General features: G+C 40.8%; 1 protein-coding gene across 2 annotated transcripts in view; it reads right to left on the reverse strand.

Annotated features, from left to right (window-relative positions):
* Positions 1-250: 250 nt before the first annotated feature.
* UVRAG (UV radiation resistance associated) overlaps positions 251-25,287 on the reverse strand; it is a 330,820-nt gene continuing 305,783 nt past the window's right edge. Inside the window, exons 15-16 of one of the 2 annotated variants that reach the window (XM_032641020.1) lie at positions 3,079-3,797; positions 251-1,872 (exon numbers count right to left, since the gene is read on the reverse strand). In XM_032641020.1, coding sequence (XP_032496911.1) covers positions 3,095-3,797 — 703 coding nt within the window. In that variant the 3' untranslated portion in view covers positions 251-1,872; positions 3,079-3,094. Of the gene's footprint in view, positions 1,873-1,895; positions 3,798-25,287 lie in introns of those variants that run through there. The other variant, XM_032641019.1, reaches the window with a different exon arrangement.

Below are 25,287 nucleotides of genomic sequence, written 5' to 3' on the forward strand. Positions count from 1 at the left end.
CACTGAATTATACTTAATTGTTAATATACTTATGCCACCCTTCCCCCCACAACTGGAGAATGTGGCAGAGATCAAGGCTTATTAATCTTTGTATAACCTTGTTTAGTCCAGTCCCTTGCAAAGAGGGAGAGAGCTAGCTCAGTAAATGCGGACTGGCTGGCTGACTGTTTAAGAATGAGGTTTTCATAGTTAACTCAGCTTTAGTATGAAATTCAAAACAGTGAAGAAGACAGGACTCAAACATAGCAGGGAAGTAACATACACTTTTACTCTCAAAATAAATACTAATCAATTTTATTTTATAAATACAGATGCTGAGTTTTCTTCCAATTACCAACAGATCAGTTTCACATGCCATTTATTATTGGTGGTGGTTTAAAAAATTATTTAAATAACTGGTTAGGTCAGGATAAACGGGCACTATTAGAACTGCTAAAAAAATATAGCTGGATACAATCTTCCAAAACTAATATTCTGGGGGGGAAAAAAATCTCTGGAATTTTTAAAGTGGGTAAGGGGAAGTGGAGAGAGAAAACACAAGCAAATATTCATCTGATAACATTTGCCGGCTATAAAAGTGTCTCAGCTACATGAAAATTGAAAGGGCTCTTAGCAGTTCAGAAATGGATAGGACTGAGTTTTCATTTCAACTTATATTCTCAAAGCAAAAATTACAAAGATTAGTAGGAGATAATACCTCATCCCATATTTGGCCTTGGCCACTTTAAACAGAGGCAAAATGAATTCTGCAGCTTTGGGAAATGTCAGTTATTCCTGGAGAATGTAATGCTGTAGGATCTACCCAAGTTTGGCAGAAACTGCAGACATCAAACAAACTCAGTGAAAACTCAAAACCTAAACTAAATAAACCGAAACCTAAGTGGTGTTTTGAGGCACAACATCACTGGACACAGTGTGGATTAGGCCAGTGTGTAGGTAACTGTTGATCAGTTCTGCCCTACCAGATCACATTCAATGGTGGGGCTCCATGCTGTGTGGGTCAAAAGCTGTGAACCCCAGAATCAGGGAGTCCACAAATGGGAGATTGACAGATGGAACCCCGGAGCTGCAGGCTCTATCTGGCTGTGTGGAATCTGAGATGAACACTGTAACTATGGGTGCTCCTGTACGTGGTCCCTCTGCTTGGTGATGCCAGAAACTGGGCTGGAGGACCTGCATTGAACGCACCTTGTCTTTGAGTTTCGCATGAAGTTTAAAGGTCTCTCCCATATCTGAAGAATCACATGTCACATGTGATTCACCTTCCATTGTTCAATACTAATATAGTCCTTCAAAACCTTTTTTTTTTTGGGCTTGGTGGGGGGTAGATGTTACTCCACTGGAGGACCCCACAGCCCAGTCTGACGTACATCCAAGATCATGTCTAGCTCCACCCTTACTGACTCCAAAATGAACGACAGTACTCTGCAAAGAAGCCGTGACTCTACAGATGGCTTCCGCTCCAGGTTTGGAGTAGTTCTACCTGTTTAGAGGAATAAGATGGATTTCTTCAGATCAAGTTAAAACTTTTAATTGCTTGCAGGTTGGGTCTGTCTGTCATTCAATGATCTTGTGAGTTCTCTACCTGAAAAATAACATGAGCTACTCCATTTACCAGTGTAGCTATGTTTATAATTGAGCCTAGGAATGCTTGGACAAAATATGAAAATGATTATGAAACCTCTGAGTTAAGTCGTTATGGAGGACAAATGAGCTACTGCAGAGTACGCCTGTGACGGTGTGTTACTACACACAATATGTAAACTCAAATGAAGTCAACGGCATTAGCTTAGATACAGCCACAGGTTTTGTTCAGGCTAGTGCTGTCACGATGTAACATATGGAGATGTAGGTTCAAGAGGAATTTCAAAGCTGGGGAAAAAAAAAAAATCAGGTTGAGTGAAGTAAACTCAATTTTTATTCTTTATACAATACACGGATATAAGCATAAAATTTCCTTAAAGAGCTTGCAACCCTGAGGCGATGTCCTTGGGTATATAAAGTGTATAGCAGTAGCAAATGATATGTGGGCTCCAGGAATGAAAACGTACTTCAAAATCATAATTTAATATTTATGTAATTGCACACATACCGATGGTATTTTATGCCTCATCTAGTCTCTTAATCTAACTACCTCAACTGCCTTGCAGTTTGCACACTGGACGGCCTGACTCTACACATATTTTATCATACACAATGCCTTCCTTTCCAACTGAAATTTAATAAATTAACATGGGGCTTACATATAGGGATTTCTATATGGTGAGTGTGTTGCCAGAAAGCACACCCGGCTTTTGACAACAGCCTCTGCCCACATAACTTTGGCCCCCAGAGGGAACTGGATGCCATCTGACTACAGTAACCTCAGGGGTCCTTGAGGATCCCCTGGGATCCACCAGAGGTGAGGTCTTTCCTATAATCTGAGGGCTGCATCAAGGGTATGGCTGACTGGAAGAGGTGGAAGGTAACGGCAACTTCATTAAAGAACCAGCAAATGTGATGTCCTCAGTCGTCAGGATGCACAAGGTATCTACTGTGCAGAAGGGGCGACAGCTAGGTTGACTGTGAAGTCTGGGGGCAGGGGCAGGGGCAGGTGGGCCTAGGTATAAGGAGACCATTGTGCTTCTAGCTCATCAACTTAATGGATGGCCAAAGATCCTTCAGTGGATGTTGGAGACCTTTTACTGAATATTCAATTTTCCCAAAGTTTCATAAACTATGGTGAGGGCAAATGCTTATAAGAAACTAAAGATAAATTCATTATATTATTTATATATTATCATCTTCCCTCTGAGGATAACACAGAAGTGTAAATAAAAAAGCAGTCAAATGCCTATAAGGTGACTAGAGCTAGACTTCTGCCTTAAAATAATTGTCAGGCCTGAAAAGCAAATCTTGCAAGCAAAATCTAACTTTGGCCCACTGATACACAATGATCCTGAGTCCCTCCTTGATTCACAAAGTCTATTTTTCTGAGGAATATCCTCCATTAATATTCATTTTGTGTCATAATTATTACAAAGGGTAACCAGTGCAGCTTTATCCTCATTTCAAGCAGTGACTCTATCCTGGTCCTACCGTCTGTCCGCTCGCTTCACTTATCAGAACTCCTGCGTGGCCGGCGGAAGCTGGATACATTTTCGTTCAGTGCATAGATCCTTCGGGAGAACTCTTCAAATTCTCCCAGAACTTGTTCGTCACACTCCACTGCCACGGCACTGTCCACGGGGATGCAGTTAAATGCTTCCAGCTGATCGCCTGAGGTGAAGCCTGTGGCTTCCATGCCGATGATCTCTTCTGCTTGCTCCACGGTACAGCAGAGCTCGGCTTCGGAGACCGGGTGGAACCCCCCTGGAAGCTGGGCGCTGGAGGAGCCGGCCTGCTCACTGGGCAGGAGGGTGCCGTTGACTGTGGCTGGAGGCCCCGGGAGGGCTTGTCCCTGTTCCTGGCTAGTGTTCACACTCCCATGGCCTCCGTTGAAGCTGTCACTCAGATCTACCCCTTTTTTCTTGTTTTCTTTGGAGAAGTCCAAGGAGGTGTCCAAGGAGGAAGACAGAGATGTTGTCTTTCTCTCAGATTCTCCTGTGGAGGGGACGGTGGTCACAGGCTGGGCTAATGCTGAGCTGTAACTGGGGGGAGGGGTTTTGTACTGGAGTCTCTCATTCTCTGAGCTGGCCCGTTTCCGGTGTCCTTTGTCTGGTGAAGGCATCCCCCCAGAGAAGCCTACATCTACACCCCCAAATATGGAGCTTTGTCTCTTTGGAACAGGGATTGCACTGGAGGTGTGATGTCTGTCGCTAGAAGACAAACAAAAATGAGAAGTTACTTTCAACTTCAGAACTCAGCTTAAACCTTCTGGATCCAGAGATAGGAAATAACGTATTTAGGTTTGAGATAATACAAATTGATAATACTCAACCTTAGTATTAATTTTAGTGTCCAAATACAAAATGCAACAAAGTATTCTGAGTTCAGCATTGGGAGCTTCCTTTAAGAAGGATACAAGATATACGGAAATATATGCAGAGGGTAGGGCAGGGGGTAGAGACAATGTCATATGGGGAGGAGTCGAGGCAACTGGAGGGACTGGATCTGGAAAGAAAAATATATGAGGATGTGATCAACTTCTTATGTCTGCAGGGCTACCAATATCTTATTCTTGTTTTTAATATTCAAGTCTTATTTTACCTTCATAAAGCAGGTATCCTCATTTGACAGAGAACTTCAATGACTTGCCCACGATAACCTCAGCGAGGCAGGGGTGAGGCTGGACTAAAGCCCATGACTCATAGCTCAGTGATCAAGAGCTTTTCCAATACCCAAATGCTAACTGCCTTGCATTAGATAAATGGCAGAGATAGGACCAAGGAGATGTGTGTGTGTGTGTGTTTAACGAAAAATTAACTTGGGAAATGACCTCTCCTTTATAACGCGAGTCACACACACTTTACAATACTTGGTCTTCAGTACCTTCCTTCAAACTTGAGTTACTTCTCAGGAGGATACTTTTGGGCCAGCAGTAATAATCACTGTTTGGCTACCCGAAGCATTATAGTTTCTGAAGTTATTTCATATACATCATTTCACTTGGTCCTCACAAAAACCCCATCAAGAAAGCAGGGTATACGTTATTACTCTTAAGTCTAAAATAATAATTAGTTAATGGAAATAGAGTATCCAGACTCTGGAAATGATAGGCAGTTTGTGAACTATGCTAGTGAAGCCACCCCTGGAGTACTAACCACAGTTCTAGACATCATACTTGGCTGACGCTAGTCAGCTTCAATACAACTATATGAACAAAATGGGTCCAGAGACAGAGGGAGGTGCAAACACAAGATCCATCTGACTGGTGTTCTTCAGCTGAGGAAACACACAGAGAAGTGGCTTGCAAAAACAAGTACCAGGCAGGAACAGAGGTTAGACTTAAAACTATACCTATCCAGCAAACAGCTGCTACATGTGCCAGGCCTTGAGGAGGGGAAACAGATGTAAGACATGCTGGCCCTGCCTCTGAGGAGCTTCCAATCTTGCAGTAGAAACACATCCACAATTATTGAAATAATACATTTTCAAATTACAGTCATGGTAAGTGCACTGAGAAAGAAGAAAGGATCTCGGGTTCCTTCTACCTGTGTCTACAGCCCCAAACCCTTAAGCCAGCTCCTGCCCCCTCTCCTCTCAGATCTCTCCTGATGCTCGACTATCCCTGTGGTCTAAGCAAAGGTTCAACAAGCTTCTTGAGGAAAGGCAACCAAAAGGCTTCTTCTAATCCATGTGCCCATGAGGCTCCCTTGCTTGGCTATGAGTGTTGGTGCCAAGAGCGATTTCATGATTAGGGGTGCTCACTGGGGCACACACAGAACCAGGCAAATACACTAGTAAATTACTGTTTTTAGTTCTCAAGAAAAACTAAGCAGAGCAAAGCTTGTTGGCCTTAGTCTAGGTTTTCAGTTAATATGTTGTCAAAACTCACAGTAATGCGGTAAGCTGCACATTTTGGCCAACCTTCTTGTTTTCACTGCTACTTGCTGACAAGTGTCCCTCTCTACATGATTCTGCAGGGGCCCTAGGTAATCAAACCAAAACAGCATCAGCACCACCCACAGTCAGTCTATTCTGGGCAGACAGGCCACGCTTTCAGCTGCCACCACAGCCCATGAGGGGTGGGAAGCACCAGGTAAACCCACCCGGAACACTGAAGGTGATATTGCTGGCACGTGACCACAGGCCAGGTGCTTAACCACTTATGGCTACGAAGGGTGAATGACTTGACACCCTCTCTGCTGCCACCCAACCTATAGCTAAGCTCTGGGTCTGGGGTGTTACCCCTATTTTTTAGTTTAATTTTTAAAATTTTATATTGGAGTATAGTTGATTTACAATGTTGTGTTAGTTTCAGGTGTACAGCAAAGCGATTCAGTTGTACATATACATATGTCCATTCTTTTTCAGATTCTTTTCCTATATAGGTTATTACAGAATGTTGATTAGAGTGAGTTCCCCTGTGCATCAACAGTAGGTCCTTGATGACATTACTCCTATTTCGATGCATGGATTCAAAGGCTTTTGTGAGATGGAGACTTTGGCATTTGCTGACATCCTGATCCTGGGATCTTACCCAGTTTTCCTGGATTTTTATGAGAACCCGGGTAATGACAGTATCAAATACAATTTAGAAAACCTAAGTAACAGTAAAACATTCCCTCTTAAGAAAGGTAAGAAGATGAGGTATTACAGAGACAAATAAGGAAGTCTACATATCTAACATTTACCCTACAATCACACACTGTCTTTTTTTCCCATTTGCAGCTATGTGCCATGAACCTTTAAAAAATTTTTATTAGTCTTTCTTATAATCTTTTTGTTTTTTTTTTTTTTTTTTTTTTTTGCAGTATGTGGGCCTCTCACTGTTGTGGCCTCTCCCGTTGCAGAGCACAGGGTCAACGGCCATGGCTCATGGGCCCAGCTGCTCCGCAGCATGTGGGATCTTCCTGGACCGGGACACGAACCTGTGTCCCCTGCATCGCATGCGGACTCTCAACCACTGCGCCACCAGGGAAGCCCTAGTCTTTCTTATAATCTTAAAACAAGCTGAAAAGAAAGGTATTTTCCCTTTTTTTAATTAAAAAATTTTTTTTAACTTTTAATTTTATATTGAAGTATAGTTGGTTAACAATGTTGTGATAGTTTCAGGTGTACAGCAAAGTGATTCAGTTATACATATATATGTATCTATTCATTTTCTAATGAGAAAATGTATTTTCTTGGTAACTTTGGGCCATCAGTATTAACATGTCTTACTAACTATGACATAGTAGAGAGACTACGGGCCTTTCAGGGGCGTGTTCCTGAATCGGGGATCTGAGTCCGAGTTCTTAAGTCTGCACTCAGGCTTTTCTGTGTCCTCTCTCACTGTCAGGCTGTCACGTGTGGCCGAGTCAGTGCTCTTGCCTGTGAGCGCTTCTCCTTTTTTGACATTTGCTTCTAATTTGCTGTGTTCCTGTAAAGCAGATGTCTTGAGAATTGTGTGCAAAGCAAGAGTAAACAGGATTTGAGTGATGGACCAGCAGATATCCTGGGCATAATATGCTTTATTATATGAGTTTTGTAACATTAGTTTTGGCTGCTCAGAATTAATTTTTTATTACTTCCAGAATCTTAGCAATGTTCCAAATTTTTAAGATAGCTGAGGTCTAAACAGCTCAAGTGTTGAATGACTGCATTAAAATATATACAAACACACATGCATTTTTAATTATAATAATAATTTATACTCCCTGGAAAACTAAAAAATATAAACCATATTAAAAAATAAAAATCACTCAAAAGCCTATTACCCATCAAATAACCATTATTTGGATATTTTCCTTTCAGACTTTGATTTTATATATGTGTGTTTAATTTAAAAAAGACACAAAACCAAACAAACAAAAACCAAAATGAAAGCTGTGTTTGCAGTATATATATACAATTCTGTATCCTGTTGTTGGAAGTTATTCAAACCTCTTGGTAAACAATTCTAAATGGCTACTCCATTGAATGGAATATCATAATTTACTTAATCATTTTCTTATTTTTGTGGATTTAAGATATTTCTAAAGTTTTACTATTAAAAAACAAACTATTGTATTTCTGTATAAAAACACAATGCATAGTTTTTTTTTGGTTTTGTTCTTTTTGTTGTTTTGTTTTGTTTTTTTGCAGTACGCGGACCTCTCACTGTTGTGGCCTCTCCCGTTGCGGAGCACAGTCTCCGGACGCGCAGGCTCAGTGGCCATGGCTCACAGGCCTAGCCGCTCCGCGGCATGTGGGATCTTCCCGGACGGGGCCACGAACCCGTGTCCCCTACTTCAGCAGGCGGACTCTCAATGACTATGCCACCAGGGAAGCCCAAGGCATAGATTTTTAATAAAATAATTCTGACTTCCATATTTAATAGAAGGTTTCTAGAAGGAATCTTCATTACACGTTTTGGTATTAGTTAAATTCTTACAAGAAAAATAGGAACATTATACCTCTATTATTGCCTAAAAAGAGAAAGGTAGTGGGCTTCCCTGGTGGCGCAGTGGTTGAGAGTCCGCCTGCTGATGCAGGGGACACGGGTTCGTACCCCGGTCTGGGAAGATCCCACATGCCGCAGAGCGGCTAGGCCCGTGAACCATGGCCACTGAGCCTGCGCGTCTGGAGCCTGTGCTCTGCAATGGGAGAGGGCACAACAATGAGAGGCCTGTGTACTGCAAAAACAAACAAACAAACAAAAAAACCCCCAGAAAGGTAGCAATTAAAAAGGCAAATGATAGATTAAAAAAGAATGCCCAGAATGTTTCAAGATTCTTTTTGTCTGATTACAGTCTGGCTTCATAATTATTTTATCTAGATGGAAGAAGAGGTTGAAATGCCTGGATTTACTAATTATTAAGACCAATTTTTAAAGGCAATTGACAATTTACTTATCAAATGAAATTAGTACAGTATTTAAATAGTGATGAATAACTTCCAGGGAATTTCTACTCTTAGAGACAACCAGAGTAAACCTGAGTGTTCTGGGGAGGAGTGGATGCAGCAGGAAATGTAGTAGCATTTCTTTATCCTCCACTTCAGCCAAGGGTCCCTATGTCCTAAGGCACTAGATATGGGGGCAAAGAGCCTGAGGTTTAGCAACTGGACTGAGTCCCCCAGTTCACTGCACACATTCTTCTCATCAGCTGTTTGCCTTGAATGGATGCCTCTCCTAGCTTGGCTTAGGTCCAAACTGGAAACATGACATCTGGGGTTTAATGCTGCAATTAAAAGGAATTTATTAAAAAACAACCCAAAGATATTGTAATTACAAATTTACTAGGCCACGGTCTATTGAATAACTGAACCACATGGGGGACTGTTAAATTACTTAATAATAAGCCTTTCTGCTACAAGTAAAAAAGGATATCCTAGGATCCCAAACAATAGCATGGTGAGGGAGAAGGCAAGTGGCTTGGAGTTTAGAGGTCAAGGAGGACAGTCTGGTTTAAATTTGGCTTCTTTGGATCAAGTATTCCTTGATCTCTCTAAATTAAGGTCATTAATTTCTTTTTCATTCTGTCCTTATTTACTGCAGTCAGTTACCTTTTGTTATCTCTTCAGCTATATCTAGAGATATCTGGAGATGGTGGTGGTGATGAGAAAGGATGCTCAAACATCTGGATCGGCAACTGTGATCCTGTTTATTTGGAGTTATAACTTAAGGTCGAACTCACCACTTGCTAGTTATATGACTGTAGGCAGTCACTTATCTTCTCTGTGCTCTACTTTTCTTCTTTGTCAAATAGATTATCGGACTGTGGTAAGGATTAAATAAAATAACACACTTCAGATCCTTGGCAGAATGCCTCGCATATATACCGATGGCAGTAGTAGCTGTAACTGTGGTTGCTGTCGTTATTATTTGCTTCCATGGGCTCTGGATTCCAAAAGTATTAGCCTCATTTTACAGAAGAGGTAACTGAGGCTCAAAGACATTAACGTCTTAGACGGAAACACACGGCAACAGGTAGCAGAGGAACGACCAGAATCTAGATCTCATTCCTTCTACTGTTTCCTCCTATACAGAATAATGTTTATAGTAGGAACAAACTCAGAGCTCCTCCCACCCACCCCCATCTCCACTCCTGCCCATCAGGGAGCTGCCTGCAAGAAGATAAGGAGTCAAGGCAAGTGTAAAAGAGTTTGGGGGAGAAAGTACTAAATCAAAAGGTTTATTCTGCCCAATGTGAAACTTCATTCCAGCTTTTTCCTTTTTCCTGAGGACATGGGGTGGGAAAGGCTTTGAATCAAGTGGAAATGCTCAGCTGCCTCTATTTACACGATCTACCAAATGCTGAGGGACTAGAAGAGCTTCCCAGAATCCTTTGAGGTACATTCCAATTGTCCCCAAACCTCTGATGTGTCATTTTTCTTTATGAATTTAGCTTCAGGGAGAGGGAATTTTTATAAGAGGGAGAATTTCTCTGCTTCCCCAACCTAAAAGAGGGAGGACCCTGTTCAGCACTTCTATAACCATTATACGAATACCTCGCCATGAAGCCAGCCCAACCCGGGAGACAGCAGAACCAGTTCATTCCACTCCACTATCCTTGCCCCACCACTCTCTCCCCATCTTCCTTTTCTGTTGGTTTTATTTCCTGAAGCTATAGCTTCTTTTTACAGAAAAGGGACTGGGAGAGAGGAAACAAAGTAAGAAAGCACTGGTCCAAAATGTGTTCCCATTTCCACATCTCCCATATATAATATTCCAGACCTTCACATATAGCTCCGCCATTATAAAATATGGGAGACGGGTGGAGCACTTCACTACCCCGAACCTATGTTTCCTCTCCTATGAAATGGGTATATCCATCTAACAGTTGTTGCAGTCAGGATTAAACAAAATATACAAGGAAAATTCTTAGTACAATGAGTAGGTACTCCATAAATTATTAATAATAAAACAGTAGCAACTAACATTTATGAAGTACTAGGGAATAAGTAATCTGTTAACAGCTTTATACATGGTCTCATTTCATCCTCACATCTCTATGAAGTATACATCCTCATTTTACAGATGAAGAAACTGAGGCACAGAGGTTAGGTAACCTGCCTAAGATCACAAAGCAACTAACTGTGCTTTAACAGAGGGAGTCTGACTAAAAAACGTTAATCTTCTCTCTCCCAATCCATAGGACTGGCCACCAAAACACACTCTACTTCTATTTGAGGGAGGAGTGAGAATCAGAATAATACTTTTTAGGTCAAGTGGCTTGATACTTTTTCCTTCTCTTCTCTTCTTGCCTACATTAAGTTTGTGTGGCATTTTTACTTCCTAAGACTTGTTATGCTCTTATAAGAATGTTAATGCATTCTAAGTATCAATTATGAACAGAAATACATTCTGCCATGGAATGATATGAATGTGAAGACTTAGGGAAAGGTGAAATAAAGAAAAAATGTAAAGATTTCCCACCTCAAGAGAGTTCTTCAAGCTGGAGTGAAGTTTTAGCTCTTTGAAAACTTTTTTTTCCCTCTGTTCTCTTTCAGATTCACTTGTGCTTGTTTTATCTGTCTACAACCAGGTCTCACACTGTAAAGTATTAGGAAGGAGTACAATTCACAGTCTCAAATATGTGTCTTTCCCTCCTACAAAATGTTTCCTCTGAGGAACATTACTAGATCACAGCTGGTCAAAATGCTAAATCTTGATTGTCTGAATCATGGCCAAAATCTACAGCCACAACTCAGTGGAATAAGAATACTTAAAAAGAAGGAGAAAAAAACAACAACCCACACTTTTACATAACATTTGATCTTCTTCTTTCTCCCCCTTGTAGCAAACTATGACCTCATGGCAGTGAGACATCTACATGGAGGTGTTTAAGTTGGTTTACAGCCATTAGAAATGTTTGAAGCTCTAGGTACTACTCTGCGCCAATAGCATGTCAACTCCACTAAAAAGCAATAATGGTTTCTCACCTTCTTAAAGATTACTGCTTAAATAATGCAGAGCTACGACAGGGCTGCACAGAGTGCCAAAGGCAGGTTGCCAAGGCGAAGCTGAGGCAGAATTACGTCTTTTGGCAGCTGAGAAATTACAATATAAAGTTTTGTTTTTTTTTTTTTTAAAAAAAGACAACCCATAAATTAGGCTACTAACCTCTTTGAAAATCCAGCAAAGGTTGGGATTTACTTTCTCCTTTTTCTATCTCAGATCAAGTAGAAGCACAGAGCCTCCTTTTGGAAAAGCCAAATTGAACAGCTAGATCTTATCTCCCAGGAGGTAGCTGGGGGTTAATAGTTTTAAGCATGCAGAATCTTGGCCAAAGGCAAGCAATCTAAAGGCCTCTCACCATTACAGATAAGTGAAAGTGCTTAATCTGTGCCCTGGATGTTAACAAAAACAAGAAACAAAATAAAAATAGAAACAATCTTGGCCCAAAGCACAGGCTAAAATCTGTGCCAGTGGTCACTTTTCCCCTGGGCTCTGCTTAGAAGTTTTCCTGCCAAAGTCTGACTAAATAGAAACAGAGTTTAAAAAGGAATAACTGAACAAGGGAGCCTTTAGATTTTATTTAAACTGAGTTCTGATGGAGAGACGAATTTGTGAAAGAGAAAATTCCACAGGCAAAGGATAAAACAAGCAAGCTGAAGAAATCCATTTCCCCAGACTCTGTGATGTGAGGGCCTCCGTGGTCCTGGGCAACAGGGCCCACCTTGGAAAAGAAAGGTCCCAGCACATGCTATGAACAGAGGCTGAAGGGGTACCCACAGCATGGAGCCCACCTGGAAGCCAGCTTGGTTCCTTCAAGGCTGAGTTCCCTGGGATTAGGGAATAGAGAGTGATCCTCCAGGGAGACAGAAGGTCCCAGGAGCTGGCAGGTCAACCACTTCACCCATCAGCTTTCCGTTTAAGAAATCACCACACAAATTTAACGTACTGAAATCACAGCCAGGCAAGGCAACAAACATTATGAGGACTGTAACATGGTCTGCAGAAACAGAAAGAGACGCCAGGAAGGATACCTGATGACCCCTCGGAGTGTCTAGATAGCACCTGAACATGGGAGTGATAAAGTGTTCATGCTGAAACTAGAAAAAAAAAAAAAAAAAAAAACTACCTTTGCCAGGGAAACCAGAGGAATAGCAATGTCACAGCCCAGCCCCAGAAAGAACTTGACAGGGAAATTTAAACCTTGGTCAGAATTTAAAAAGTAGACTTGCAGAGAGAGCTAAAGGAAGCTTTAGACTCCAGAGGCCAATGACAGAATCTATGAAATTAAGTTTTTGAAAGACACTGCTAAAGCTGAACCACCATCACATTTCTAATAAGCTCTGACATGAACCGAACCATGGGGCCTTAGTTGTTTATTTTAAAAGAAAAAAGGATAGCTCTGCCACCATTTTCAGAGATGCTGGAGGCCTTTGGAAGAAATGCTTAAATGACAGCCATCATTTAATCACTGCTTAGAGACTGTGGGACTTCAGGGACAATGTCTCGGGAACCTTATTTTTTGTAGCCCTCTGTACTACTGCCAGAGGTGCAGTATAAACTGTATGTATATTAACAGAACATATTAACAAATTATTTACTCCCTCATTTAAATATATAGTGAGTGTCTATGCACAAGGCACTGTGCACTAGACTCTGGGGATACAATAGTGATTGGAAAAAGCCATGGTTCCTGCTTCTGTGGCGCTTGTACGTGGGAGAGGATAGACGTTTGTCACAGAATTATAGATATAAATGCAAAATGACAACCTCTGACACACGCTATGCAACTAACCCAGCAGAGGCCAAGATTCGAAGGGCTAGTAGACTTCTTCACCAGGTAAAGAGTGGGTGGGTGTGTGAGAGCATCCAGGCAAAAGGAATAGCATATGTCAAGACCCTATGTCAAGAGGGAGAACATTTGAGGACCCTAAAGGTCATCAAGTGAAGGGTAGTAGCACAGCAGAAGATAAAGCTGAAGAGGAAAACAAGGTCTAGACCGTGCAGAAGCCCAGAGGCCATGTTTAGCATTTTTCTCTTTATTTAAGTCATTAAAGTGTTTTAGGCTAGGGGTGTGTGTGTGTGTGTGTGTGTGTGTGTGTCTGTCTGTCTGTCTAGGGGGGTAAGGAGAGAAAGAAAGAGACTGATTGATTAATTTGTATTTTGACAGGTACACTCTCACTGAAGCTGGAGAACAGAGTGGAGGGGTTCTGGAGCAGATGCTGGGGGACCACAGGCTGTGCAGTAGTACAGGTGAGAGATGATGGAGGCCTGGGCCAGAGTGGAAATGTATAGATACAGGCAAATAGACATATTAGGGGAAATCAGCAGAGGCTGTGAAGGTTGGATATGGGGTTAAGAGGGAAAGGGAGGAACCAGCTGGCTTCCTGGCCAGTGTAAAAGAATGGATGGAGATTCCATTTGCTGAAAACAGAGCACTGGAAGACCATGAGGCTTGTGATGGTTGGGGTGGAAGACAGGAAGAAAAAAACAATGGCACACAGAATGTGCTGTGAAAAGGTCCATGGAGGCAATCTGAATAGAGGTCTGATATCGGAAAAGAGATCTGGGCTGAAGATTTACACTGTGCTTCCTTTCAATGTGGGTGATAATTAAAATGATAGTTGTAGATAAGATCACTGGGCAAGGGTGGTGAAGAAAAAAATCAGAGAAAAGAGGGCTGAGGACTGAGCCTGAGGAGCTCCAGTCTTTTATGATGAGGTAGAAGAAGAGGAGCCTGCAAATGAGCTAAGGAGCCATCAGAGGAATGAAGAAAAATAGGGGAGGGTTATAATAATAGGATTCCTTTTCTGGAACCACAAGATGCTAAATGATCCCTGTATAAAACATTTTATTTTTAACATAGTTATAAGAGAGGCTGTACAGGGTGATAGCTAAAGTAGAGGCCCTAAAGCTGTTCTGCCTGGGATCAAATCTTAGCTCCTCCACTTGATGGCTGTGTTACATGTAAGTTATTTAAACCTCTCTGTGCTTCAGTTTCCTCATTTGTAAGATGAGAGGGGATAATGGGCCCTAATTCACTTGACTGTTGTGAGGATTAAATGACTTAACTAAATAATCCATTCAAAATGCTTTGGAAGCGTGCCTAGTTTGCAGTAATGGTCATTTGATATTAGCTATAATGACATACTTATTATTATCTATATACAACTGTCTACTACCAGAAGGATTATTGAACAAGCATCATATAAAATGACCTTTAACAACTCCAAAGTTGAAACAGAGCTTAAACTCAAAGATCATACTGAAGCAGCCAGTGGTAATTTCTAATTCTGCAAAGCCCTGACAGTTTGTTTTTTGTTTGTTTGTTTGTTCTTTTGGCTGCGTTGGGTTGGGTCTTTGTTGCCTCGCGCAGGCTCTCTAGTTGCAGGAAGCCGCGGCTACTCTTCGTTGTGGTGTGCGGGCTTCTCATTGTGGTGGCTTCCTTGTTGCAGAGCATGGGCTCTAGGCACGTGGGCTTCAGAGGTTGTAGCGCATGGGCTTAGCTGCTCTGCAGCGGCATGTAGGATCTTCCTGCACCAGGGCTCGAACCCATGTCCCCTGCATTGGCAGGAGGATTCTTAACCACTGCCCCACCAGGGAAGCCCCGCCCTGACAGTTTTTGATGGGCCAAGACCATATCTCTACAGCCTTCTTGAAACTTACTATAGTGTTTTAGATCTAGAAAAATGCCTATCTGCTGATACTTAGCACACACTAAAGAATTCCTCCTGAAAAAGAGGCTTCTTGGAACATGATATCTCCCATCCATTCACTTACGCATGATCATCTTCCAAAGCCCAATTCACGTCCTACCTCCTTTGTTAAAGCCTTCTTCAACCATATGCCAATTTAAAGTGTGCTCTCTGAACTCTGAACTCCTTGATCAATACTTGTAATTATATTATCCAACTGATGCTTAATATCATCACTTGTATTTCAACAAGTATTTCAGTAGATATTACTGACATCCACATTCACTGCCCTGGCAGTCTGCTAGGCACTGGGAATAAAGAGGCTTATAAGATAAGGTTTCTATCATTAACGAGTTTCTACTCTAGTAGAGAAGACAGAGAGTTAGCCAATAACCAGAACACCTGGGTGCTCTGTACACAGTATATACATTTTGTATAATGGAGGAGGGAGCCAGCAGTCACCTAGAGGACTCAGCAGAGGTGGCTCCCTTTGACTGGCACTTTGAAGCATAAGGGGGAGTCAACCAGGCTCTGTGTGTATATGTAGGGGCAGAGGGGAGTAAGAAATGAAGGGAAGGATATTTAAGTCAGAATAAAATACAATATGTGTGCAGTCCAACTGTGGAGTCAAGTCTTGTAAACAATGTATGGGAGGGACCTGGTCTTCTATTTCTTGAAATCCACTGCTCCACTTCCCAATCTAATGTAGTACAGAGTATACAGTAGATGCTAAGTGGATATATTTGTTTTATGAATAAGTGGATTTGATTAGTTGCGCCCAAAAGGAATAATTTTTTTTTCTTTTGGCAATGTGTTGAGAAACAGTTGATATAAAAATAAAAAATAAGTAAAAAAAGAACACTACAGGGTTACTTATAACATAAAGAACAAAACTTTCTAAAGATACAGTTATAGTAAGTCTAAATGATGAACTATTATGCAGCCACTAAAATGATGCTAAAATTTTTGTAACGCCATTCGTAAAAGGCTTAAGATATGATAGACAAAAAAGCAGCATATACAACTGCGAGGACTGTGCTTCAACACTATAGCTACTAGTCACACGGTACTGAGTACCTGCAAGGTGGCCAGCTGGATTTGAGATGTGCTATAAATGTAAAATATACACTGGATTTAGACAGTTTAGTATAAAAAATGGAATGTGAAATATTTTGTTAATAGTTAAAATACTGATTACATTTTAATATTTTATTGGAATTAAATACAAACTATAATTAAAATTAATTTACCTATTCCTTTTTACCTTTTTTCAATGTGGCTACCAGAAAATGTAAGTTTCTATATATGTGGATCAGACTGTATTTCAGGGCTGGTATAGATGACATGATCTCAGCTGCATAAGAAACACATAGAAAACTGACTAACTTAACAGTGGTTTCGCTCCCTGGATTATAGGGCTATTGTTTTCCCCTCGTCTGTATATTTTTACATTTTCCAAATTTTATTCATTGATAATCAAAAGGAATGACAAGAGAGAGACAAGGCACAAATAAAAACGGAAAAAGATCTCAATTTGGTTCAAAGACTTGGTTGCTGGAGGTTGAGAAAAGCAGCCCAGGGATGCCCAAATGACTTTCTCACTGATGGAGGGTTGGTTAGCACACAAAGGATGTTGGCCAGCTGTTCTCCATCCTGACTGGGGACAGAAAAAAGCGGAAATGGGTGTTAACCGCAGAAGGGGGCCTGTAAGTTAAATATAGGGAAGAATTTCCTGAAGCGAGGGTGTTTAAACTCTGGAATGAGTTATGGAAGGAGCCTCGTCCCCCAAGGTCATTTAAAATACTATAGATACCCATATGCCTTGAGTGTTCCTGTCTGGAGGCAATGAGATGACTTGTCAAGGTTCCGTCTAAAATAGTTGTCTTAGAGTAAATAACTCCAATAAAACTTTCTTTTTCATTTATTTTTGACCAGGCTTCACTTTTCCTATTAAGGATGCCAGCCTGCAAGGAGCACTCTGAAAGGCAAGCCCATATGATACAGCTACCTTAAGTAGTGCTCTTGAGACTTCAAACACAATGTCATTTGATCTAAATTTAAAAACCAACGTCAGCTAGACAGCAGGGTTTTTAAGTCCCTCGGAGGTCACCTGCTAGAGACTAGTTCTGAATTCAGCATGAGCAAATGATGGAGGGAAGGAGAGAAGATAGATCTGCTTTTAAAAAGTAAGGCTTTAAAAAAATGTTAATGCTGGATAGGGTCTCATTTTCACAGGTGGATGGTTTGGCTTAAGAGCTGAATTATTATATCACTACTTTCTGGTTTTATAGAAAGACTGGCTCACTTGCTCTAGATTTTCATTCTTTTTAATTGGCCCATTTTCTTAACATGTGTCAAAATTCTTAGCTACTTTCTTATTCATTCGTTCATTCAAAAAAGCTTGATCGAGTTTTATTCTATTTATAAAAAGGAATAGAGAACTAGATCAGAAATAGGTCAGCAGAAATACTACCTAGAGATTTTACCACTGAAATGATATGACCTTACATAAAGCCACTAGTTGCTTCTTCCAGAGTCACATCATTAAACACTGGAGGGAATCAGAAGTTTTCCAGCAAGCTGCAGAACAGCCAAGGATACTTCTCCTCTGTGTTCTCACCAAGGTCACTGAAATTCATGCGGTCTCTATAAAAATGGCATACCTGGTCCTAAAACATCAAGTAAGTTAGTGCAAGGTTGAGCGCCATCATTGTAACGGACTGTCCACTGAAGCCGGGGCTCAGGCTCTAAGTCCCACACAACAGTGAGACTGAACAACGCATGAGAATATTTTTGCAAGTCTTGTTCTTCAAAATATTTGTCTTATGTACTCATTCCGATTATAAACTAAACAACTGTCAACTAAGCAAAGGCAGGGCGAATCTAACACTTCTGAATTTTCTTTGATCTCTTGAATAGTGCTATATGCAGAGGAGACCCTTAATTGTTAAATGCATGAATAATACTTAATAATATTTTGTATAGTCCTTTTTAGTTTCTAAACCACTTGGACAGACATTATCTCATTTGTTCTGTACAATTATGCTTGGGAAATACGGCTGGTGCTATTAACTCCATTAAAAAAACCGATACTCAAAAACAGTTTATGCAAATTAAATGAAAGAGCTGAAGTTGGAGCCTATGTTTTCTGATTCCCAAATTCAGTGCTCTTTCCACTGTTAATTGTGAAGCTTTACAGTCAGTAAAAATTGAACTTAGAATAAAAAATTCCATGTATAAAGCAGGAAAGATGGTTTTGAAATCCTGCTTTTATCATGTCTTATTCTGAGAAAACAAAAACAAAAACGTGAAATTCAAGGAAGACAAACACTACGGGCAAACATATGTTTTACGCCAACTCATGTGCTTCCCTTAGCTTTCTTGTTTCTTAACCAATGGAGTTGAAACATATACTCATTTTTGTTTCCTTTGGTCTTAAAGTTTTTAAATTCTTCTCAAAGTTTTATGACTCTTATGAGTTTCCTACATCTCTGAAGTAAATGGGGTACAATAAGCAACAAAGAATGTCTCCACCAGACCTGCCTGTCCTGATTTTGCAGTGTATTTTTCTGGATTTGACTTTGGTGGGCTTTCCCGGAGAAGGTAATAGGTGTTAGAAATTCAGTGGCAGAGAGACAGGAGGGCTGGGGAAGGGCAGAGAAGGAAAAGAATGACCACTAACTAAGAAGAGGCAGCCTGGTATGATAAAAAGAACATGCAACTAGGAGTCAGACAACCTGGGTTTCTGGTCCCAGTTCCATCACTTATTATCATGTGATCTTGGCAAATACTTCATATTTCTAAGTCTCAGTTTTCTGACCTGTAATATAGTGATCATCATCCTTGCCCTGCCTCCTCCACAGGGTTGCTAGAAGCTTAAATAAAAACATGGAAAATTCTACAAATAAGAAACTTTTATTTTACATAACTTCTCACTAGAGGTGAGAGTTACCTAAGAAGGGAGGTACCAAAAAAAGTAGGTAGGCAAATAGATTTGTAGGGAACTTATCTCTAAGGCTTCAGAAGGGTCATATAAAGGACTTGGGGAAAAGTGGAAGGGAGATGGTGAATATTTTGTACCACTAACGTACAAGGCAGCATGAGCCATTATTAAAAATGTGACCAAGAACCATGTTCTATACCTATCTGTAAGGAGAAGACTGTAGATTTTAAGGGAAAAACAAAATACCTATAATAAAGAATGGATTTAATTTTTTAAACAGAGATAATAACTATGATTCTCTTATACTTACCATTTATTGAGTACTACTGTGTGCCAGGAAGTATGCTAAGTGTTTACATATTTAATCTTTATATCAACTTTATCAGGTAGGCTATTATCTCCATTTTACAGAGAAATTTAAGCTGAGAGCTTAAACTTGCTTGAAGTCACAGAGACAGTGAGTGGGAGAGTTGGTATTCAAACCCGTAGTCTCTACATGCTCTTTACAAACTGGGCAACGGCTTCCTACTCTGGCCTACACCCCAGTCTTCACACACCCCAATTCTCCTTGTGCACCAGGTCTACTAAATGCCATCTTCTTAGTGAAGGCTCGTCCAATTTCACCCACACCCCTCACACCAGGAAGTAAATGACATCCTCAGAATGTTCCAAATAACTTATCCACCTTTCTTCTGTACTCATACTTGCTGCTATTACATATTGTTTGTTCCTATTTCACTGCCTGCTCATTGCTGCTCAAAAGCCTAGTGGGTAAGACTTGGTGGAGAGGTGAACTTAAGCTACGGAGGGAGGACGTATTACCTCTGCACCTGCTGAGTGAGTGAATGAATGAGGTAGGACATGAACTGGATCTTGAAGTGAGAGCGACGTTTGGAGAGGGCAGAGGCAAAAGCAGGCGATTCTAGGTGGTAGGAACTTGTCTGAGAAAAGAACTGAGGTCAGAAATGAGCGGGGCGTGTCTCGAGGTCAGGTGAGCTGGGGTGAGAGAGGGTGGAGGTGCTGTCCCGGGACCTGCATGCGGGGGCCCCGTCGCACAGCATCTCTTCCTCTCAGTCCTAAACTTGTTGTCTCACTGGCAGCCATCAAGCAGCGCCTTGGGCGTACATTCTCCCCAGACCATAATTCAGCACCAGCATCAGCTGTGCACGCGCATGTCAACTGGAATCTTGGACCACTTTGTAGTCAGCAGTAAAAGAAAGAAAAAAATGCGATGTTTAAGTGGCATGCTGGTGGCTTTTAACCAAAATATTCAAGAGTACAACCTCTGAGCTGAAATTCTGCTTTTCAAAATTGTGTTGCTTGGCAGTTACAACGAGGTTACTGATCCAAGGATGAGAAAAAGGAGACTTCTTTTGGAAAGGACTAGCATAAAGCGCTGAGAACTGTGCCCCAGGTAACTGCGTTCATGTGGAAAAGGGATAGTTTTAGGATTAATCAGGTAGATACTTTGATATTAGATAAGAATTCTGTAATGTGAAAGGGAAAAAAATCACTTCATTAAAGGAATTTTAATCACATTGTCTTTTCTTCGAAAAGCAAAACAAAACAAGCTGTCACATAACTTTGAAGCTTTTACCATAAGGAGGAATTCAGTGACTGCACTGAACCTCAGAGCCAGTTTGAAATCCTCGACACCAAAAGAACATACGGTCCACGAGGGACCAATCTGTGAATGGTAACAATCACACAGAAACTGGAAGTGTTTTCTTTTACAAAAGATGTAAGAGGCTCCCTTAGGAGCATGAGTTTTTTTACCCTTTGCCCTAAGGAGCACGGGCTTGGGAGGTAACTCTTCAGTTCATGGCTGCTCTCAGAAATTCTGAGGTTTCCTCTGAGGCTAAAAGTGTTTGTTGCAGCTTTGTTTAGATCTGTAACCTGCAGCCTGGCTTCCACAGCGGCCTTTACTTGGATCGTAATGTGGCATGCATTTTGTGGTACTCTGCATCTGTCTCGGTAGCCTACTTTTCATTACAGCACCATGAAGTGGTACCTACTACTCATTCAGTGTTAATGTGCTTGGTACAGTGGCTCAGAGGGGCACTACATAGTGTGTGAGTTTGGGGCTTAATGGGTTACTACGTCAGTGCCAGGAGACCTAGACTCCAGTCTTATTGCCACAGGCTCATAGGTCAATCATGCTTGGAAAGTCATTTATTTATTTTCTTTTTTTAATTATTTTATTTTTGGCTGAGCTGGGTCTTCGTTGTTGCATATGGGCTTTCTCTAGTTGTGGTGAGCGGGGGCTACTCTTCATTGCGGTGCGCGGGCTTCTCACTGCAGTGGCTTCTCTTGTTGCGGAGCACGGGCTCTAGACATGCGAGCTTCAGTAGTTGTGGCACGTGGGCTAAGTAGTTGTGGCTCGTGGGCCCTAGAGTGCAGGCTCAGTAGTTGTGGTGCATGGGCTTAGGTGCTCCGCGGCATGTGGGATCTTCCCGGACCAGGGCTTAAACCCGTGTGCCCTGCATTGATTGGCAGGTGGATTTTTTTTTTTTTTTTTTTTTAAATTGATTTTTTTTTTTTTTTTTTTTTATAAATTTATTTATTCATTTATTTATTTTTGGCTGTGTTGGGTCTTCGTTTCTGTGCGAGGGCTTTCTCTAGTTGTGGCAAGCGGGGGCCACTCTTCATCGCGGTGCGCGGGCCTCTCACTGTCGCGGGCCTCACAGGCTCCAGACGCGCAGAGCTCAGTATTTGTAGCTCACGGGCCCAGCTGCTCCGTGGCACGTGGGATCTTCCCAGACCAGGGCTTGAACCCGTGTCCCCTGCATTGGCAGGCAGACTCTCAACCACTGCGCCACCAGGGAAGCCCTGGCAGGTGGATTCTTAACCACTGCACCACCAGGGAAGTCCCTGGAAAGTCATTTAATTTATCTGAACCTCAGAAATGAGAGTTGCTGGAAATGACGGTGTTTTAGGAGGGATAGGACAGTCAGGTTGCAGTGAGGAAGCATTTTGGGTAAATTGTCTAAAAAGATCACAGAAGAAAGGGAAAGGGATCTGATCTCTAAAGTTCCAGTAATTTGTTGTGATCTTGTTTCTCACTTAAAATATTAACTTTTCCCCCCTAATTTAGTATTTTCAGTTTTGTATTGTTTTCTTGAGAGGGTTCCCAAATTGGGTAAGCTCTAAGTACCACAAACCCAGATTCTCTGTTCCTAAAATGAATGTGCAGTCTAGCCAAGCGGTCTGTTCTTTGCCAGTAAACCTCCTGTGCCTTTTCTAAAACTGTTCCCTCTGTATGAAGGGATGGATGGTGGTGGGAGGGAAGCAAGAGGGAGAGCACGTTCTAGACAGAAGGACAGTGAGTGTGACGAGTCAGGAAAGAGCTTCTTCATGCTAAGAGGAGGTCAGTATAGGACTATACATGAGAGGAGGGGGAGGGGCAGGTAGTCGGGAGACCACAGAAAAGGGCTTGGATTTTACTCTAGCCGCTGAAGCTAGGGAGTGATTAAGATATAGATAAAATTTTAAAAAGTCACTCTGGCGGCTGTGGAGAATGAACAGAGGTGGGACAAGAGTGAAATTAGGGAGACAAACTGGACTGGTGCAGTGTCTGGGTAAGAGCAGGTGGTGACTTGGACTGGGATGGTGGCAGCAGAGATAGTTGGAAGTACACTTGGTGGGTAGAGATGACATGGTTTGCTGATGAACTAGGCTGGCTCAGGTAGGAGTGAAGAAAAGAAGGAGATCAAGGATGTTTCTCTGGTTTGAGCAACTGGGTAGACAGGGTGTCATTTGCTGAGCTGAAGAAGCCTGGTGAAGGACAGTTTTAGATGTTGAGGCTGAGGTGCCTGTGATACTCCAAGGGGAGGTGTCAAGCAGGTCTCTGACTACGGAGTTTGCAGGAGAGGTTTACGCTGAAAACATAACTTGGAGGGTCACAGCATATAGATGTTTTTCAAAATGGGGGCAGTGGATGAGCTCACATGAGAAGAAAGAGAGAGAAAAGGAGAATACTATGGAGATCTCCATATCTAGTGATCAAGAAAAGGAGGACAAACAGGAAAAACAGGCAGAAAAAGTGCAGCTGAAAGGAGGAAAACCAGGGGAGGGTAGTATTGTGGAAGCCAAAAAAGGAGAATGTTTCAAGAAGGCAGGAATGGCCAGCAAAGCCAAATGCCACTAAATACAGACTAGTAGGATAAGGATGGAGAAGCGGCCGCTGGGTTTGGCAACATAGCGTTCTAGACACCTACCTAGATAAGAGGAATTTCAGTATACTGATAGAACTGAAATCAGGCTGGAGTATGTTAAGGAGGAACTGGAAAAACAGAACATAAATAGACTCATAATCATCATAAAAATTAAGTCAGTAGCTAAAAATCTATACTTTCCCTCTCAACAAATGAAAAACACTAGGTTTTTCAGACCTTCAAGATATAGATAATTCCTATCTTACATAAACTGTTCCAGAGAACAGAAAATAATAATAGAAAAGAAGGGAAAGAGCCTCAATTTACTTTATGAGGCTGTTACAACCTTGTTACCAAAATCAGACAAAGATTATTATATGAGAAAGAAAAGTTATAGGCTAGCCTCATCTCATTTACAGAGGCAGATATCCTAAAAATATTAGCAAATCATGGACTCTAATTTAAAAAATGACAGACTCAAAAACCAACTAATGGTTACCAAAGAAGAAACATGGTGGGGGAGAGATAAATTAGGAGGTTGGGATTAACAAACACACACTACTATATATAAAATAGATAACCAACAAGGACCTACTGTATAGCACAGGGAACTCTACTCAGTATTCTGTAATAAGCTATATGGGAAAAGAATCTGAAAAAGAATGAATATATGTATACGTATAACTGAATCACTATGCTGTACTCCTGAAACTAACACAGCATTGTAAATCAACTATACACCAATAAAATTCAAAAAAAAGATACAATCTATATAGCTATACCTGTATCTATAATGGAATACTACACAGCCATAAAAAGAATGAGATAATGCCATTTGCAGCAACATGGATGGACCTAGAAATTATCATACTAAGTGAAGTAAGAAAGAGAAAGACAAATACCATATGACATCACTTATATGTAGAATCTGACATATGACACAAATGAACTTATCTATGAAACAAACAGACTCACAGACATAGAGAACAAACTTGTGGTTGCCAAGGGGGATAGGGGGTAAGGGAGGGATGGATTGGGAGTTTGGGATTAGCAGATGCAAACTATTATATATAGAATGGAAAAACAACAAGGTCCTACTGTATAGCACAGGGAACTATATTCAACATCCTGTGTGATAAACCATAATGGAAAAGAATATGAAAAATAATGTATATATATATGTATAACTGAATCACTTTGCTGTAAAGCAGAAACTAACACATTATAAATCAATTATACTTCAATAAAATAAGCTTTAAAAAAAATAAAAAAGTAAATCAGCAAATTGAATCCAACAATATACAAAAAATAATTCATCACAACCAAGCAGGAGGCAAAGATGATTTAACATCAGAAAATGTATTACTAGTTATTAACACAGGAAAGAAGAATATAGTGTTATCTCAATAAACATAATAAGCATTTTATAAAATCCAAAATATACACATTTATGATTTTAAAAAAAGCAACTCTTAGTGAACTGGGAATAGAAAGAAACTTCCTTTTGCTAATAAATAATATCTATCCAAACTTGCAATAAACTTAATACTTAATGGTGAAAAGAAGCATTCTCTTTAAAGTCAGGAATAAGACAAGGATATCCACTATTGCTGCTCCTCTTCCATAATAAAACAAAGGACAAGAAAAAGTAATAAAAGTTGTAAAAATAGGAAGAAACAACACCATCATTCACTAAAAAAATATGATCGTACCCACAGAAAAATCCGAGAGAATCTAAGATAAACCATTGTAATTAACGTTAGCAAGGCTGCTGGATACATTCTCAAAATACAAAAATCAGTAGTAGTCCTGTATACTAGCCACAAAAAAGTTGGATGATGTAATAAAAAAATTTATAACAGCAACCAAAATGGTAAGCTACCTAGGACTAAGTATCTAATAAAAGATGTGTAAGATCTTTATGAAGAAAAATTTAAAACTTCACTGAGGTATGTTTAAAAAACAGAAAGCATATAAAGAGATACCATGTTCACA

Source organism: Phocoena sinus, chromosome 8, assembly GCF_008692025.1.
Source record: "Phocoena sinus isolate mPhoSin1 chromosome 8, mPhoSin1.pri, whole genome shotgun sequence".
In the NCBI taxonomy this organism is placed as follows: domain Eukaryota; kingdom Metazoa; phylum Chordata; class Mammalia; order Artiodactyla; family Phocoenidae; genus Phocoena; species Phocoena sinus.